Source organism: Nycticebus coucang, chromosome 2 (assembly GCF_027406575.1).
Source record: "Nycticebus coucang isolate mNycCou1 chromosome 2, mNycCou1.pri, whole genome shotgun sequence".
Taxonomy (NCBI): Eukaryota; Metazoa; Chordata; class Mammalia; order Primates; family Lorisidae; genus Nycticebus; species Nycticebus coucang.
The window spans coordinates 5,613,833-5,632,660 of NC_069781.1; the positions used below are offsets into that span (position 1 = coordinate 5,613,833).

General features: G+C 42.9%; 2 protein-coding genes across 5 annotated transcripts in view; one reads left to right on the top strand and one right to left on the bottom strand.

The window, feature by feature from the left end:
* Window positions 1–18,828, top strand: part of MED27 (mediator complex subunit 27) — a 225,568-nt gene that overhangs the window by 133,373 nt on the left and 73,367 nt on the right. The gene's annotated exons all lie outside the window — the stretch shown is intronic.
* LOC128563719 (secretory carrier-associated membrane protein 4-like) lies at window positions 6,717–7,485 on the bottom strand. The gene has a single exon (XM_053559147.1). It carries the CDS (start codon window positions 7,452–7,454, stop codon window positions 6,717–6,719), a length of 738 nt encoding a protein of 245 aa, XP_053415122.1. The 5' UTR covers window positions 7,455–7,485.

Here is an 18,828-nt window from a genome sequence, read left to right on the forward strand (position 1 = left end):
GAAACACTGTTCTGTGGTTGTGGTGTGTATTACCCGCCCCAGAGCCACTGCCCAGCTGGCTTTGTGCTTCTGTTCTCTGAAACACGCCGCCTTTGTCGCCTTCCTACCTGCTGCAGCATACACAGGCCACTTTCAGGGGCACGTGGTGGGGTTTAAATGTCGGGAGTTCTGTTCAGTGGGCACAGCCCTCACCTATTCTGGAGGGTTAAAAATGTTGATGAGCAGGTGTTCAGCCTCCTTGTTTTTGTCCTCATCCAGAGCAGCAGAGACCTCTCTAATGGCACTTTTCTCTCCTTCCCCGAACTGTGGCAGGAACAATCCCATTTGTAATTAGGCAGGTGTGGAGTTTTAACCCTGACCACCTCCACAGGCGGTCACTTCCTTTCCCTCCTCGGCAGCCTCTCTACGTTGCTAGCATTCCCCCAGTTGTACGGTTTTGCCTAATATTTAACCTTGGTGTTCCCTGCTGTCACTCTGTCTTATTATTCTCATCGACCAAGAATAATTGATCTGTTTTCACTCAGCAACTTAACATTTTGCATGTTTTAGGCATAACTATCATCTCTCTCTTTTTTTTTTTTTGTACACAGATTTTCTCCCCTTATTGTTAAGGCTTTGTATTGTTTTCAAAAGAATTACTGGTTCTGTTCATCTTCTGTACATACCCTCCAATTTATCACCTCTTTGTTATTATTCACATTGGAACTGCACCTGTTTTTGCCAAAATGGAAAGACTGCCTCGTATTTATTTTTCGTGTAATCCCCTGTATTAACACAGTTCTGAGCCATCGACGCTGACATCCCTGCATCGCTGACTCATGGATAGTGTGATTCACTCCAGGCCTGCGTGTCAGGATGACGGTGGGATCTAAAGGAGAGAGACTGTCTTTACTCCATTGTGTGTTAACTAACTCTGCATAATCCTCTCTGCCCACTGAAATAGTTCACGTGTACACATGTGCACACACACACACATCCAACGTCACAAGTCAGAGCTCAAATGACAGCCTCCATGGGGTAGGGGCATGATGGTATTTGAAGCATTTAAGTGGAGTGATTGATATGACACAACCGAAGCTGAGTTACGGCTACGTCTGTTAGTTGTAGCAGAGCTTCTGTTTCCAGGAGTGGGTGTCTGAAATTTAAGAATTTATGGACCTAGATGCTTACACTCCTGGTTGACTTTTAAGTAAATAATTATTTTTTAATTATTTTATTCTGAGATCGTCAAGAGAAAGACATATTAGGTATTTGCCCTTTAATTATACGTGCTCTCTGAACATCCTACTCAGCCACATTAGGGCAACCCACTCAGCTACAGTAAATACTCATTTGTGAACTCTAGTGGGCAGAGTCCTTCCTGTAAATTACTTTAATTACAAAATTTATTTCCTGGGATTCTTGTGAAGGTGCTCATCCTTGGTCCTCTTATTGGATTGTAGATAAGTTTCTTCACAAATTTCTGGTAGCAAGCCTTCTTGTATAGTGTCAAAAGCAATGTGTTTTATGCCAGAACTGTACTCGGAATAGCTGTGCTGTTGTACTGCGTAATTGCTTTTTGGTCCGTATAGTAAGCTCTTAGGAAACGTGCACCAAATTGGCTAGAGCTAGAAGGATCCTTGGAGATCACCTTGTCCACAGAGGAAGAAACTTAAGCTGAAGGGCTAGAAGATTGTCTCACTGTAGCCCTGTGCCTAAGTAGGAGAGCCAGAATAGAATCAGATCATTCCACAGCAATATCAGGATATTCTCAGCTAATCACGCTATCCTACATGTTTTGGGTTAAGGTGAGGTTGTGGAAAGCAGTGGCAAAAGGATCCAGTTACTTGGATTCTGGGTCAGAGTTTAATGTACTTATTATCATCACATAATCTTCTGTTATGCACATTATCCCATTTGGTCTTCAAACCAACCCTCTGAAAGAAGGTACTGTCATTGACCTCATTGCAAGGTGACAGCTGAAGCCCAGCAACTTGCCTTGCTTAGCAGAGCTAGGTTTTGGACGCAGGCGGTGGGACACCTGACCTCATGTTTAAACTACAGCATTGCCTTCCTGATTATTAATTGTTCCTTTTCAACATGAAAAGAATTTCTATCCAAAAATTATTTTGAGGGAAATATCTTCAGTGGTAATGCACAGGCCTAAATGTATCAAAAAATGTTTTCTATATTTAAATACACGTGAAACTCTTAATAATCTAGATGGCCAGTTAAGAGGCCAAAAGGACTTTGCAGAGTGGGGCTGAAATCCTCCTCGGCACGGAATGGGTCACAGGACAGATGGGAAGGCAGTGATGACTATGAAACCAAGCTTTCTGCTGCGCACCCTGCAATACCTGTGTTGGCACTGCTAGCAGCTGCCCCACACCTGCTCTAGCACCACGGTAGAGCTGATCATCTCCCCAGCACTGGGTGAGTTCTTGCCACCTGAGTCCCCACGGGATCCCTGTCTCTGGCCTAGGCTCACTATTAAAAACACACTTAATTCGACTCTCATCCTATTAATTTTTGAGATCAGTGCAGAGAATTCAACACACATCCAAGCAGTTTTAAAAAATCAACTTGATGTATAATTTACATAAAATACACCTACTTTGTTCACTGTATGTTTGTGAACATACAGTCTAATGAGTTTTGACAAATGTATGCATCCGTGTAAACATCACCCCAAACAATATAAAATATATCCCCCTAGAACTTTCTTCATGCCCCTTCCCAGTCAACCATACCACCCTCCCCCTCCCCAGCCCAGTGCTTGCTCTAGGGGGCTTTGCCCTGCTCTCTGTCACTCGACATGGCTCAGCACCTTGCATGGCCGTGCATTTTATGCCAACGCGCCATGTCATTGCTGCGTTGTTCATTGTTTTTGTTATGGCCCAGTCTCCATTGTGTGGATCATGATGTGTTCACCTCTTTATAGACATGTGGGCTATTTCTGGTTTGAGGGTATTAAGAATGAAACTGCTATGAACCTTTTTGTTCAGGTGTTTGTGTAGGCATGGTGTCTTATTTTTCTTGGGCAAATACGTCTAGGAGTGGAATTGCTGAGTCATGTGTGATACATGTGTGCTCACCTTTATAAGAAACCACCAAGCAGCTTTCCAAAGTGGTTTGCTGCTGTGTGCTCCACTGGCAGCATATGCTATGTCTGTCCGCTTTACACCTGACCAACATGTGAGATTGTCCGTCTCTTTTATTTTAGCCACACAAGTGCTTGGGTGATGGATTTTACATTTTCCTTTGACTGTTGCTTTCAGCCTCTTTTCAGATACTTACTGGCCCACAGGCTGGCATATCCTTTTTAATGAGTTATCTGTTCAGGTCTTTTGCCCCCTTCTAATCCTAGTCTACTAAAAGTTTTTTTGTTTTTTAATCACAAATTGGGTGTTGATATTTGTCAAAAGTTTTCTCTGCATTTATTGAGATTATTGTATGATTTTTCTCCTTTGTCAATATGGTGAATGCCATGGGCCAATTTAAAATTTTTTATTTTGTAAAATACACGTGCCATTTTTCATCTTAACCATTTTTAAGTGTATATTTCATGGCATTAAGTATGTTTACTTTTTTGTGCAACCGATCACCACCATCCATCTTCAGAACTCTCTTCATCTTGCAAAGCCGGAACTCTGTACCCATTAAACTATAATTCTCCATTCTCCCCCTCCCTGCCCATGACAAAGCATCATTCTATTTTCTGTGAGTCTGATGACTCTAGCTACCTCCTAAAAGTGAAATGATACAGTATTTATCTTTCTGTGACTTACTTCGCTTAATGTAATGTCTCTAGAGTTCATCTGTGTTGTTGCATGTATCAGAATAGTCTTCCTTTTATTTTTCTTTTTGCTTTTTATTTTAATTTTTTAGAGACAAAGTCTTACTCTGTCACTTAGACTGGAGTGCTATGGTGTGATCATAGCCTCTTGCAACCTTGAACTCCTGAACTCAAGCAATCCTTGTGACTCAACTGAGCCTTCAAAGTAGCTAGGACTATGGGTGCTCACCACCTGGCTAAGTTTTTTCACTTTTTTTAGAGACAGAGTCTTACTATGTTACCTAAGCTGGTCTTGAACGTCTGGGCTCAAATGACCACCCGGCTCCAGCCTCCCAAGTAGACAGCAAGAGGGGTCATTTGAGCTGCCACACTCAGCAAAATTTTCTCCATATATATATGAAAAAAAAATTTTTTTTTTTAAGACAGAGTCTATGTCACCTTGGTAGAGTGCCCATAGTGTCACAGCTCACAGCAACCTCAAACTCTTGGGCTTAAGCAATTCTCTTGCCTCAGCCTCCCGAGTAGCTGGGACTACAGGTGCCCACCACAACGTCCAGCTTTTTTTTTGTTGCAGTTGTCATTGTTGTTCAGCTGGCCCAGGCCAGGTTCAAACCTGCCAGTGAACCCACCAGCCTCACCGTATGTGGCTGGTGCCGTAACCACTATGCTACAGCTGCCAGGCCAATTTTCTCCCTTTTTAAAGTTGAATAATATTCCATGATATAGATAGACTACAACATAAGTTGATTTATTTTTTAATGTTAATTCAATTTTGCATTTCTGGAGTACACTTAATCATGATGTATTATCCTTTTTATATAATGCTAGGTTCTATTTGTTACCATTTTGTTAAGGAATTTTGTGTGCTTGCTCATGAAGAATATAGTTTAGTTTTTTTATTTGTAATGCCTTGGTCTAATTACATTATCAGGGTAATGGTTGCCCTACTAAGCGAGCTGAGAAATGTTTTCTTTTCCTCTCTTTTCCATATGATTGGTATTATTTCTTTCCTAAATGTTTGATAGAATTAACTGATGAATACCTGCAGGCTTGGAGTTTCTTCATGAGAAGGTTTTTGATAACAAATTCACTTTAGAAAAAAAGATGTAAGCACATTTACATTTTTCTTATATCAGTTATATGATTTATATTTTTCAAAGACATATTTCATCTTTATTTTCAAATTTGTTCTTAATGTTCTCTTCTTCTCCTTTTAATATCTCTAAACTCTGAATGATGTCCCTTCACTCATTCCTGATATTGGTAAATTGTGTTTTCCCCCTTCTCCACGCCCCCCCCCATCAGTCTAGCTAGTGATTTCTCAATTTGCTTGATTTTCTTTTTGTAATCTTTTTTTCATAATGCTTTTGGTTTCAGTGGTTTTTCTCTTTTTACCTTATTTCTTTTTTTTTTTTCCCACTATCTGATACAGAAAGATTTATTTCTAGGATATGTTCACATAACAAAAGACCCCACAATGCTGTGAGGGGCAAAGCATGGTGGAGGGCAAGCAGGACTGACAGGGGACCTCAAGGCTCAAGCACCTGCCGCCAGCCACCACAGCAAGCTGATACACAGCCTTGTGGCCAGAGGAGCTGGTGCTTTCCACAGGAGGTCAGCCAGGGGCATCACCCCAAGATGTGGATCTGCAGCAGGGTAGGTTTTCTATCCTGGCTGCCTTGCCCTGACCCCAGGCACTGTGGCCACCTTTGGGCACCAAGGGTGTTTGGCACAAGCAACCAAAGCAAGCAAGCACTGGAATACAGGGTTGTGCTGGAGAGGGCCCAGTCCAGTGTGGCTGGGTTAGAGGCTGGGCCAGTGCCCACGGTGCCCCCCACGGCATAGCTGGCAAGCAAGAAAAGGTGGCTCAGAAAAGGTTTCTCTCTGACCTAAAAGTTATCAAAGGTTCTGTGGAAATCCCAGAGAGATGCATCTCAGCTCTTTCAACAAGGACAAAACTGCGTAAGAAGGAGTTAGGAAGATGGAAGGGAAGAAAATAGTGATGGTTTGCTGAAATTCCGTGGTAAGGCACAGAGATTTGTCACATCTCAATTCCTTGGAAAAGGCCACCCTTCAGGGGCTCTGTCTCCTGAGAAACTGTCTGCTTCCTGCAGACTGAAAAGGGTTCCTCAGCTCCTGATGTCTTAATCAGGAGCCTCCAGATTTGGGGTATCACGCTCCTCTGTTGAGGATACGCAGCCCCACAGGCACTCTGTGGAGATGGCAGCTATTTTCTTCAAGAGTCATTGGGTCCAGGGGAGGCCGTCCACCCTGCCCGGTTGGACCAGCCTCTCTCCCTTCCACCAAAGGAATTGATTCCTGGATTTGGAGCATAGGCAGGTCTTGCCCAAGGTCCCTGGTCAAGAGAGGGAGGGTGCCCTCAAGCCTGGGGCAAAGGAGGAGATTGGGAGGAGGATGACAGGGAGCAGCAGAGACCACCCCTATCCAGGTGGCTGATCCCCAAGAGCCATCGGATGCAGGCAGATAGGGACTCAGAAAGATGATGAGAATATTAAAGACAAGGCTGCATATCAAGCCCCTCTGTCACCCCAGGGGATGGGAAAGCCTGGTGCTGTGAGGCCTCCTGGTTCAGGGTATCTGCCCTGCTAATGGGGGGGCAGAGCAGTGAGTGCCAGACAGACCCCATAGGGTACTCCTACTTTCTCCCCAGGAGGACCAGCGGGTCAGGTCTCCATGACCTGATAAAACAAAGCTGTGGTTGCCATGTGGCAGATGTCAAGGTGACCACACATTTTCAGAATTCAGGAGTGTCCTCCTGCTGGGCAGTGCTTTCAAGGAGCCCCTGAGGGCCACCATCCCCTTTTGCCATCCCAGCTGGGGACCCTCTTGGGAGGGCTGTGGGGACAGACTCTCAGGCTCTCCAGACCAAGGGAATGAAGAGGAAGAGGCAGTGGGCAGCAGCAGGGCTGGTCGGCACCATCTAGGGCCACTGGCCCCTACCTCCTGGGTAGCTGGGCACAGGAGGGTACTCGGGCAGGCTATTTCCTGAAAAGTTGTTGTATTGGGCTTCCCTTGATGGCGGGTTCTGCCAAATGCCTGTGTTCCATTCTGTCTGTACCTTCTGGAAGCTTCCACCAGCCCCTCGGTAGATCTTGTGCACCTTCAGAATCATGAGTGCCATCATGACAACTGACAGGGAGAACATGATGGCTGGAAGCAACATGACCACAGCAGCCCCCACACTGGTCTTAAACATAGTAATCGCTGCCAACCAACCACATGCACCCCATCCTGAGAAGCCAATGGCCTGGATGACAGTCAGGACAAACTGTGCTCCAAAGATGAAGAAAAACGCCATGAAGTTAAAGGAGCTGTCAGCTCGGAAGGCCTTGTAGGCAGGTCGGAACCAGCACACGTAACTGCAGGATGTGAAGAGTAGCAGCCAGACGAAGGCCAGGCCAAAATTGGCTCCTGAGCCCCCACTAATCCACCAGGCCAGGCAGGTGACCAGGTTGACCCCAAGGGTGGTGCAGTAAAACATCCACAGCCGGTAGATCCTCTTCACCAGGACCTGGTGCTCAATGGGGATCTCATCAGAGAAGTTCTGGTAGAAGCAGGGCTTCAGGAGGATGTAGCTGGGCAGCGGGGAGAAGTTGTTCTCTTTCTCTGACATTTCTGCAGTGGCCGACCCACTACGGTAGCTGAAGCCTACAGCCATCTGAGGGAGCCTGGCTCCACCGCGGTGCTCCACCAAGTCTTAGCCCTTATTTCTATTTCATTGATAGACACACATTATTATTTCCTTTCAGACACCTTGGGTTTTATTTATTTGCTTTTCTTTTTCTGACTTCTTAAAATGGAAGCGTAGAAACCTGATTTTTATCTTTTTTCTTTTCTACATAAGCTTTTTAAAACTGTAAATTTTCCTCTAAGCATGGTTTTAGCTGCATCCTACAAATTTTAACGTATTTCTATTACCTTTCAGCTCAAGACATTTTCTAATTTCCCTTGTGATTTCTTCCTTGACCATGAATTATTCAAAAGTATATTGTTTATTTTCCAAGTATCTAGGGGCTTTTTTGGTTTTGTTACTTATTTTTAACTTCAGTTGTGGTCAAAGAACATACTTGTCATGATTTCGAGACTTGTTTTAAGACCCAGATTTTGGTCTATCTTGGTGAATGTTGCATGTGCACTTGAAAAGGATATGCATTCTAGCGTTGGGGGTCATGTAGGTCAATACTATTCAAGTCTTCTCTGTTCTTACTGATTTTCTGTCTACTTGTTCTATCAATGACTGAGAGAGGTGTCTTATTGACTATTTTTAGGAGCATACACATTTAGGATTGTTACATCTTCTGGATAAATTCACCTTTCCAACCTTTAAAAAAAAAAAATCATTCTTAAGACCTGCCTTGCTTATAAATAATGGGCTTTGTTCCTACTGAAGTTCTCCCCTTTCGCTGGGTAGAGGCATTTCTTTGGGTGACATACCACTGGGGAAGAACAGGTAGGTAGGGCTCAGAAGGGAATCAGTGGCAGTGGTGAGCAGAGGGTCAAACTGATTTCCACCCTGATATACAATAGAAAAGAGTCTGTACAAGAATTTGAAAGATTATCACAGATTTCTCAGCTTAAGAAGAGATGATAAATGTTGGGTTTAGTTTATGATCAGTGAGGCCACTTAAGCCTATAGAGGACGACCTCTCAGTTTGCTGGGGTGTCGCAAGCATCATCTACCTCTCTTGGGTAGAACTCCAAATTTGGTCCCACTGAGAGAAATATGTTCTGGTACAGTTTTTAACTCCCTTGAAAGTGGAAAAAGGGATTTTGGAGCCCCTGGCCAGGCATATGGGAAAGCCATTTTGTCTTCTATTAAGGGGGCCCTCCTCGGTACTCACCTGCCACATTCCCAGACGTGCATTGCAGCGCAGCTGGCTCCCGGAGTGATTGTCAGTCACAGCCTTGCCACATGGTGTTGCTGACCCAAACACCTCAGCCCCTCCTAGGAGGCTTATCGATTGATTTCTCCTCCTCCAGTATCTCCAAATGTCTGTATGACATTCTTTGTTTTAAAGGTAAGAAAGTCAAGATTTATCTAGAATGAAAAAAAAAAACAAAAACCACCCACAACAATTTACAGGTAGAAGCCAACTAACCTGTTTAATTACCTGCCTTACTGCAAGAGAGTGTTTCTAAACTCACTCATTTACAAGCCACCCATAGGATTTTTGCTATAACTGCTATTCCATTATTTGTGTAACAAGTTTCTTTATAAATAAAGTCATTTTTAAAGCTTACCCTTATGGTACCATGGCTGAGCAGTGATATTGATGAAATCACAAGTTTTGTTTGCTAGTTATGTATTGGTCTGTATACATGTATGTTGAAATGTAAAAAAGTTCATCCACATAGCACTTGAAGTCATGTACCACTTGGTGAATATTCATATCACATTTTGGAAACTGTTAGCCTGGGGAAAATGTGAATTTGATGATGAACTTAGAAAAGCAAACTAGCACTTGGCAGTGGTCTGAGAAGGAATACTTTGGGCCTGAAATTTAGAGGTTCCAGGACACTTTAAGAAAAGAAAGGGAAGTAGGAGAAGCAGCAGATAACCAGATTGGGTACCTGTTTCACAGTGGGGTGGATCCTTTCCTTATGATTCTGTTATTCTGTTTAAATGACATGAATTTTGAAACTAGCCAAATCTACAGTTAAAATACTTAAGGAAAAATTTATAAGTGAATGTTGTTCAATTGAGTAAGCTGAGTGTGTGTGGAGTCTTATTTCATTATCAATCTAGAATATTTGTATCACTCTTACCCTCGGTTAGTTTAAATGTTCTTCAGTTTAACATGTTTCTTACTCCAGCAGGTGGAATTACAGGGTTGGCTTTAATCCCATGTGTTTTATTTGGGAAGAACCTTTTATTCTGGGAGGATACTTGAGCAGGAGGACTAGCTCCAGATTGAGGAGACTTTAATAAAGGGACTATGTCCAAAGGTGTGGGCAGAGTGTAGGGAAACCAGAAGGGACTAGGGAGTAGCCCAGGCTAGTACCAGTGGGTGGAACTGTTAGTATCCTTCCTCCAGAGGTAAGAGGAGGGCATGGTTAGGGAAACCCCGAGTGAGAGAGTGGGCGCCGGTGCAGAGGGCTCCTGACAGCTGTGCTAAGGGGGACGGTCACCTCCTGGGGACTTGGCTGGCAGAATAAGTATCCTGAGCTCACTCTCCTTCAGCCTTGCACATTTCCTGTCAGTGCCTTCTTCCTTCAGCCAAACCCAGCCAGAAGCCGGAGGGCAAAGGGGTCTAACACTGCAGTCCACACGGCTCAGCATATTGGAGCACAGAACACTGTGAGGGAGAAGGTTGATCTGGAAAGAGTGATATCTCTGGTCATACCCCCACCCAGTGCTCTTTATGTGAGGCAGTGGGGCGGGGTATAGAGGGACAGCAAACATAAAATTTAGCTGCTACTGCTGTCCTGCAGCTAGTAACCAAGCCTGTGATGTTAGTGGTCACAGCTAATGACCGAATGTCTCCACCTGGTCCCTGTCCGTCTTATCCTCTGGACAGTGGGGGAACCAGCCCCATCCCCTACCATTGCTGTAGGATTGGAGTCCTTGGTGTTTTGTTATTATCAGGTTGTGACAGCCAGCCCTCAGTGACACTCGCCCTCTGAATCCCTGGCCAGTGCCTAATATGGGCCATAACAAAAATGGAAGCCAGAGGGCAAGGTTTGTTGCTGTAATCTTTGTGGAAGCCAGCCTCCCGGGTGCCACGCAGGATGAGGAGGGACGAATGGAAGATACCCAGTGTAGGTCCTCATCTGGAAGCCAGAGCTGTTTCCTCCAGCCCACTCCATACCGAGTTGTGTTTCAAGGATCATGCCAAATGTGAACAGTCTTCCCTCTCTCCTTTCTGTCTTCTTAGAAAATAATGAAAATAACTTTCCCTATTAACTGACATCACTAGTGTGTTAAAAATGAGCAGGAAACCTGGAAGAACATTACCTGTTTTTAATGCTCATTTTTCCAGCAGTTCAGTGTTTGATCGACTTATTGAGGCTAGACTCAAATAAAAGTTCATAATTTTTTTATGCAGTAAAAGGTAATATTTGCACACATAAAAGGAACAGCTAATAATATTATTTGCTTATTTTGTGCTAAGTGCTTTATGTGCTGTATTCTTTCCTTTTATTCTCTTAATGACCATATGAAGGTGTCATTGATACCCATATTTCATAGGTTAAGAACACCAAAGCTTAAGAGGTTAAAAATAACAGTCCGAAAGGGGAGCAGAGTAAGAACTTAAGCATCCAGGTCCGTGGGGTTTCTGAGTCCCAGCCTCAGGCCCTGTGTGCTCAATACAGTTGTAAGGCGTGCACAGGTGAGATTCGCTTATTAGCTATCTATTGAGAGCCTGCTGTGTGCTGGACAGCGTGTGAGGGGTAGACAGCAGGGAGCAAGATGGACTGTACCTTCCCTTCAGGGTGTTTTCACATCTAGTAGAAAAGGTAAACATTGAAAACATTAAACAGTCAGTCCCCCAGATGTGCGAGGTAGATTGTGGTGTGTACCGTGAAGGACAAGAGGAGGGTGCCAGAGCCGTGCCTCTGGGACGGCTTCTCTACTGAAGGTTCTTTGAGCAGAGATCTGGAGGAGATTAATTTAGGAGGGAACAGTAGGGAAATGAGCCCTGAGAATGCACCTAGGAATGTCTGGTTTGTTTTAAGGTCTTTTCATTTCTCATCATCTCAATCCTGCCTTATAACCCAGCCCCTGTACTCAGGTTTTCAGGGAGGGGAGGAAAGGGAAGCAACTTCACTGTGTCTGTATCGTCCATTAGGTGACATTTTCTGGTTTAGACCTTTTTACTTTTTGTAGAAGAAACAATTACAAAATAAGGTTCGGTTTACTCTGGGATCTTTGTTTCTCCTTGATTCAGTCCGCCCAGGTCATCGAATGTTTATTGAGTGTGTGTTATGTGCAAAATTATTGCAAGAATTAGAGGTAGGAGCCTCCATCTCTCTCCTCAAGGGGTTGATTGTCTAATGAGTGAAAGTAAAACTTTAAATTGCTGTCATCCAAACAGCATTTTTATCCCAGGAGGGGTTTTGCAGTTTTCTGAAATGTGTTGACCATTTCTGACTATGAGTGTGCATTTGCCTTAATGGATTATTATGACTAGACCAAGTTTGTGTTCAATGATTGGAATCATTTTCTTCACCATTTCTCTTTGTGAAATCTACTGTGTACCTTCTTAGGGATGTTAAAAAATCAGAAATGAATTGCAATCAGTGTAACCTGGCTTATTGGACCCTCAATGAATCCCCAACAATAAAAAAAAAAAAAATCAGAAATGAAATCTTGTTCTATACATGTGTAGCAAACTATTCCTAGAATCAGTCTCCACAATTTGTGCATTGCTGCGAAGTGCCACATGTGACAGGCTGGTCTGCGCATGGTGACCAGTCTCCTTGGTACACCTGGGGGTGAGGAGGAAAGCTGTTGGGATTTGGGAAGATGTCTGCCCTCGCCAGCACCCCGGGGGCTGCTTTCTCCTGGTGCGAATCATTGCTTCTAGTGTCACTGCGGCAGACCTCACAGAGATGACTGATTTATTAACTGTTATTAATTGGTGTTGCTGGAAAGCTCAACCTGAGTGTTTTTGTTATTTCAGGTTTGTTTGTTTGCCCCAAACCTGGAAGGGCTTGCCGAAGACATAGATAATGAGTGAAAGCGTAATTCTTGTCCAAGCTTAATACATTGCTTAAATGTGAACCCACAGATACCTGGACACATTGTAGTACAAGAAGAACAGAAATGCAGACATTAATAATATTAATCACGGGCAGTGCCTGTGGCTCAGTGAGTAGGGCGCCGGCCCCATATACCGAGGGTAGCGGGTTCAAACCCAGCCCCGGCCAAACTGCAACAACAACAAAAAAAATAGCCGGGTGTTGTGGCGGGCGCCTGTGGTCCCAGCTGCTTGGGAGGCTGAGGCAAGAGAATCGCGTAAGCCCAAGAGTTAGAGGTTGCTGTGAGCCATGTGACACCATGGCACTCTACCCGAGGGCAGTACAGTGAGACTCTGTCTCTACAAAAAAAAAAATAATAATAATAATAATATTAATCATACGAATACCTTTCAGTTATTAATATAAAATAAAATGCAAAGCAAGTATTCACTGTTCACCCCTTCCTGTGCCTACTAGCTTTGCACATTAATTGAGAGTAGCAAAAATCAAAAACCCAGCAGGGAAATTTAAGAAAATTTAATTTTGTTGTCCTGTTTCTCTGAAGAGAAGTCTTTTGTCTTGAAGGAACTGTAAGCCTCATGAGGGCAGAGACCCTTTAGTCCCCCCTGCGTCCCTGAGCTCACCAGACACTGAATGGGTATTACCAGATGACTGGGAAGTGAGAATCATCAGTTGATTTTATTTTGTTACTATGCTACTAAAAAATTTCTCAGTTGTTTTATGAGAAGTCTGAGGAATGACAACAATGAAATCTGCTTTTTCTATGGAATCCTCTCAGACCTAATAAAAGCACTGTGGTGTGTAAGAAAGCCCTGGAATGGGGAATCCAGGGATGTGGATTCTGGGGTCTGCTTAATTACTCAGCCGTGCTGTCGTCTTGGGCCAGTCACTTAACCTCCTTTTCTCTGTCCTTTATAAAATGACAGTTTTACATCTACCCTGCTTACAGATTGGTGAGCTATCGAATGAGGTAAAGGGTGTAGAAGTGCTTTGAAAATGGCAAAGCAATGCCCACTCTCTGGCTCACCGTCCTTTTGCAGAAGGCCAGTCTAGAGCCCTGGCTGTCCACTTCTCAGAGGAGGCCTGCCCGTGGGCCAGCTGCTTCAGCTGCCTTCTGTCCTTTGCACTTAATATGTCACTCCTGAGCATAGTATCGTTTGTTGGGGATTGTAAGCACTCCGTAAACATTAATGTAATAGATGCCATCAGAACAGTTTACAAACAACATTCTCTCCCTCTCTAATTCTATTTTATGCTGATATTTGCTATGTTTTCAAGTTCCTGACATTATTAGCTCACTAGGCTGCTTGACACCCTGTAACAGGAGGGCAGGCAGATTGGTCTGTATGTTTCAGCATTGGTCTGGGTCCTTGTGCATTGATCTCTACTTTTAGAAATGGAGAGATAGGTTTTGTTTGCTTGCCCAGCTGTTTCTCCTAAATTTATTCAGGGAATAATAGTCACATAGGTTAAAATTCATGAGCTGCTAAGGAGAGAACAAGATCAAGCTCCCTCTTACTTATGCTGCCCGGCCACCATTTCCCTTCTCTTCTAACCTTGCTGGCTCTGCCTGCTTAGGTGTTGAGTTTCCGTAAAGAAATTTTGAAGTTTTTGAGTGTCTTTCATGGGAAGAGAATAATAATGCGGTGGTAGGTGGCCGGTGGTGTCAGGATGGGAAGGGGGTGTGAGAAACAGTATAGACATGGAAGTGGGTCCACTGACTTCTGTCAGCACCACATCTAATCTTGCTTTTCGACATCCACTTTAGAAAGTACTTTAGATTTTATTGAGCAAATACCAGAAATCTTCCACAGCTATGATACAAACACTTTACAAATCCAAGAAATGAGCAAATTTGGCCTAAGTTTCTAAACCCTTTCTTCAGCATCTTAAGATCAATAGTTCCAGGCTCCTCCTCATGCAGGAGATAAACAGTCCCCTGTCTGTTTCCACTCACTGCCAGAGGCTTCTCATTCACATCATTGTGGACAAGTGAGGAGGGAAATCTTAAATCATTCTCACATCACAAGAATGAATCCCTTCCTGCTATCTACTGGGCATTCACTTTCCCCCAAAAGGTGGTTTATTAATATCTGCATTTCTGACTTCTAGATTTTGTATGGGTGGAGAAAATGAACAGCATGTATTTTACACGTTGTGTGGTGTAAATGCTATTTAAATCCCGCTTGAGCTGCTAAGCATTGCATTAATGTTGGATTGCTGGCTGGGGGCCAGATTTGTTGTGTGGGCTTTTTTTCTTTGGAGGAGGGGTCAGACTGCAGAGAACTAAGCCATCTGTCCAGTAAATTATTTTAAGGTTTTAATAACAAATAGTTTGCAATGTATTTGAATGTGTAGAGTAGAAAATTAATGTTTTGCAAAAGTGATATCTTTAGAAATGTCTTCCACATTCTGTTTTTGTTATCATTTTGGTATTGTAATTCCAATTTGGTAGCACATATCTTTGTACTAAATGTTTTGCAGAATTAATTAGTTCATTAAAAGCAACGTTTTAAAACTGGCATGTCAATAACTGTGCACTTCTTCAGAAAGCTCTTGCTTCTAACAGGCATTGAGCTTCTACTAAACAGATGCGGGGATTCTGTTGGTGCATACTAAGCGGTGAGACTTTAAAGGATTGCTACTGCTTTCTTTGAGGTTTGTTTTGTGGAGCTTTCTGGTCGCTGTTGTTAGTGGCTTTTAATGGCTAATGTAATGAACTCTTCAGCACCTCAACTATTCATCTGCTAACCAGAACTTTGCATTTTAGTTTCTTAAACGGCCTGACTTGGGTGTGCATGGCTTTACTGTACTGTCTACTCATTCAGCAAATGTTTAAGACATGCCATTGGGTGCCAGGTACTGTGGCAACGTGCTGGGATTCAGCATCCAGGGAGAAAGTCATGTGATCCTTTGGAGCCCTGTAGGGGAAATAGATGTTAAACAAAATAATCACTTGAAAAATTGTTCAATGACAAATGGAACAGGAGCAACAAAGAGAATTTAAAATACTGTAAGAGGTAAAATGGGGTATGCTGACGGTTAGGGGAAGCAAGAAGAGGGTCAGGACAGGCTTATTTCATTTCAGGTGAAACTCAAAAGACTTGAAGCATGAGTATTAATGACCTGGGCATGGGGAAGAGAAAAGCTGTAGCAAAAACCTCCCAAGCAGGGTATACACAGTGTGGGAGATAGGGCGAGCCTGCTCAGGGATGTGAGAATTAAAAGGCCAGATGAGACCGGAACCATAGCTGCAGCTAGACTGAAGGATTTCCTTGGCCATCTTAGTACGTGAGACTTTAGTTCAGTACTGAGTTATGCCTTAACAGGGCTGCAGAAACAGAGAGCTCTTTCCTTACTTAGGCAAGGAGCTTCTGTAAAGTTTGGAAGGCAAAGGTGGTTACCCACAGTCAGTGGACCTCTAAGGCCATGGAAGGAGGTCCTTGACTTTATCAGAAGGCTTGATTAACAGTGAGAAGCAGTTGTTTAGAAATAAGCATGAACGATGTGTTGGCAAGGCTATGGAGAAAAGGGGACCTTGTACGGTGTTAGTGGAAATGTAAATTAGTACAACCATTATGGAAGATAGTATGGAGGTTCCTCAAAAAATTAAAAATAGAACCACTGTATAATCCAGCAATCCACTATTGGGTACCTGTCCCTAGGAACTAAAGTCAGGATGGCAGAGAAACCCGCACTCCCATATTCATTGCAGCACTGTTCACAGTAGCCAAGATGTGGAATCAACCCAAGTGTCCATCAGTGGATGAATAGACAGAGAAAACGTGGAATATGATTGCAGTAAAAACCATTCAGCCTTAAAAAAGAAGGGAATCCTGTCATTTGCAACAACACGGATGAACCTGGAGGACGTATGTTAAGTGAATTAAGCCAGGGCACACAAAGATGAGCACTGCATGACCTCACTTCTATGTGGAGTCTAAACGCTGAATCCACAGACAGAGAGAGTGGAGTGGTGGTTACTGAGGGTTTGGAGTGGAAATGTTGGTTAGAGGATACAAAATTGCAGTTAGGTAGAAGGAATAAGTTTAAGAGAGCTATTGTACAGAGTGGTGATTATATTCTTGAAAATTGTTATAAAATAATTATAAGAGGGACTTTACCTAACAAATGCAATCAGTGTAACCTGTTTCTCTGAACCCTCAATGAATCCTCAACAATTAAAAAAGAAAGAAAGAAAGAAAATCGCTATAAGAATAAATTTTAAGCATTTTAAGCACAAGAAAAGAAAAAAGTCTGTGAGGTAATGCATGTGTTAATTAGCTTGACTTAGCAACTCAGCAAAACAGTGTGCTGTACATGATAAATATATATACTCTTTGTCAGTTAAAAAATAAACAAGACTAAGCTAGAGTGCTATCACAGAAGCGCGGTTTGCAGCTTATTGGAAATACTAGATTCACTGTCGCCTTTTATACCTCTTCAATTGTGTTCACTTCTAGGTTGCAACAAATTATATAGACTTTTTTCCTACAATGAAAATAACTTTATTGAAAATTAAAATTTACCATTTATAATGGAACAAAAAAGAAAACCAGAGACCTCAGTTCTAGAAAAAGGATTCTTGGGGTCCATGAATGGACTTTAAAAGGCCTATGAACTGCAGAAAATTATATGTAAAAACTGCAGCTATGTGTTCTAATTTTTAGTAGCTCAAGGGATCTGCGACCCAAGAAAGATTGAAAACCACTAATGAAAGAAATTAGGAAACCCAATAGTTTTTTAGGTATTTGCAGAAACCCTTTAGGTTTTGGAGGAAATATTTGTGTCATTCCCATTCCACAGGCTGAATGAAGTTGGGTAATTGGGTCGAGATTCTGTAAGTGGATCTAAAAGGACTTGACCATTAACCTGTCCTAAAAGAGACCGCCTTGTGAGGTGATGTCACAGAGCATTTATGTAGACCACCTCTTGGAGATTGCTGTTGAAGTCCTCTACTGATGGGACATTGGCTGAGAACGGCCCCTGAGGTCTCGGTTTTCTTTAATTCTCTGATTAAAGCCATCTAAAGGAGCAGGTTGAGCTACTTGAAGAAAATCAGAAGAGAACAAGGTTTATAGGGCTCCAGAAACCCACATTAGAAATTTGGCAATGTGAACTTGTTCCTGATGCAGAGAGATGTTGGAGGCAGTTGAGACTGAATCTCAGTCCTGAGGGAGCCATTCAAAACTTTAGGAAGATTCATTTGGGTTCCACTGGACAAACAAGTGGGTTGAGAGCCTGATTGTAACTAGGGAGCAGGACAGGGAAACAGGATTCTCCAGTTGCTTAAAAGTTAATTTTCTGAAAATAGTGTAGTTACGAATTATACCTTGATTTGAACCTATGGTTCTAGAAGTTTGTATTTCTAGGTGGGTTCTTGGACCATCAGCCAAGTGCTTCAAGCAGCAGAACCAAGCAGCAATCCATTTTTGAAAGGCTTCTGTAATGTAAATAGGAACAGCAGTCTTTCCAAGTTATTACCCTGTTAACAGGTTGACAGATATGTGCAAATTGTGACTCACTGCTCAATTTGGCACTAAATTAATGTCTTTCCGCACCACGTCTGCTCAAGTGTAAACCAGTCACCACTGCTGTGTTACTGCTTGTTTGCCTATATTCCAAAGGTAAAAATTAAAGTAATTTGATTCTGCTGCAGAACGGAGTGCAGCATATGGTAGAAGTGTAGGAGGAGAGCACGCTGTTCCTACCTGTCCTCAGCCCTGCTCTCCGAGTGGGGCGCCGTGCAGGCTGCAGAGCTCTGCGCAGACGCTAGCGGGGCTCGCCGCCTCGGGAGGCAGCATCTTGAGAAGTACTGCCAAAGACCATCTCCCATACCCCACCCTTGACAAAAAGAGAATGTCATTTTTGTCTCCACATTTTTAATTTGAGCTTCCAGGCTTTCCTTATTTCTGTCAAGTCACTAGTGGTTGATTTGTGTTTTGAAGGTTGAATCTATTTGAAAATAAAGTGTTTTGATTTTTGCTTCTAGAATTTAGACATTGTTTTCCTCAGCTAAAGATGGCAGCTGACTTTCTCTTTTTGGCCAATACGTAATGTCACCTGTAAAAAGAAATCTGCATCTCCTTTGTGTTAGGCATATGAATGAAAAACAATCTCCTTAAAATTTGTTCTTGCTTAATAAAATCTGAATTGAGCTTTGGCTTAGGCCACGGATTGGGGAAGAAACAACAACAGCAAATCACCCCAGATCTCTCCACTTTGCTGTGCCAGCTGCACATATTTTTCCTAGGAACTATTTTTCTTCTGCCATTGCGAGTAAAAATTATATAAATAAAGAAATCCAGAAATGGCAAGGAGCATTTAGA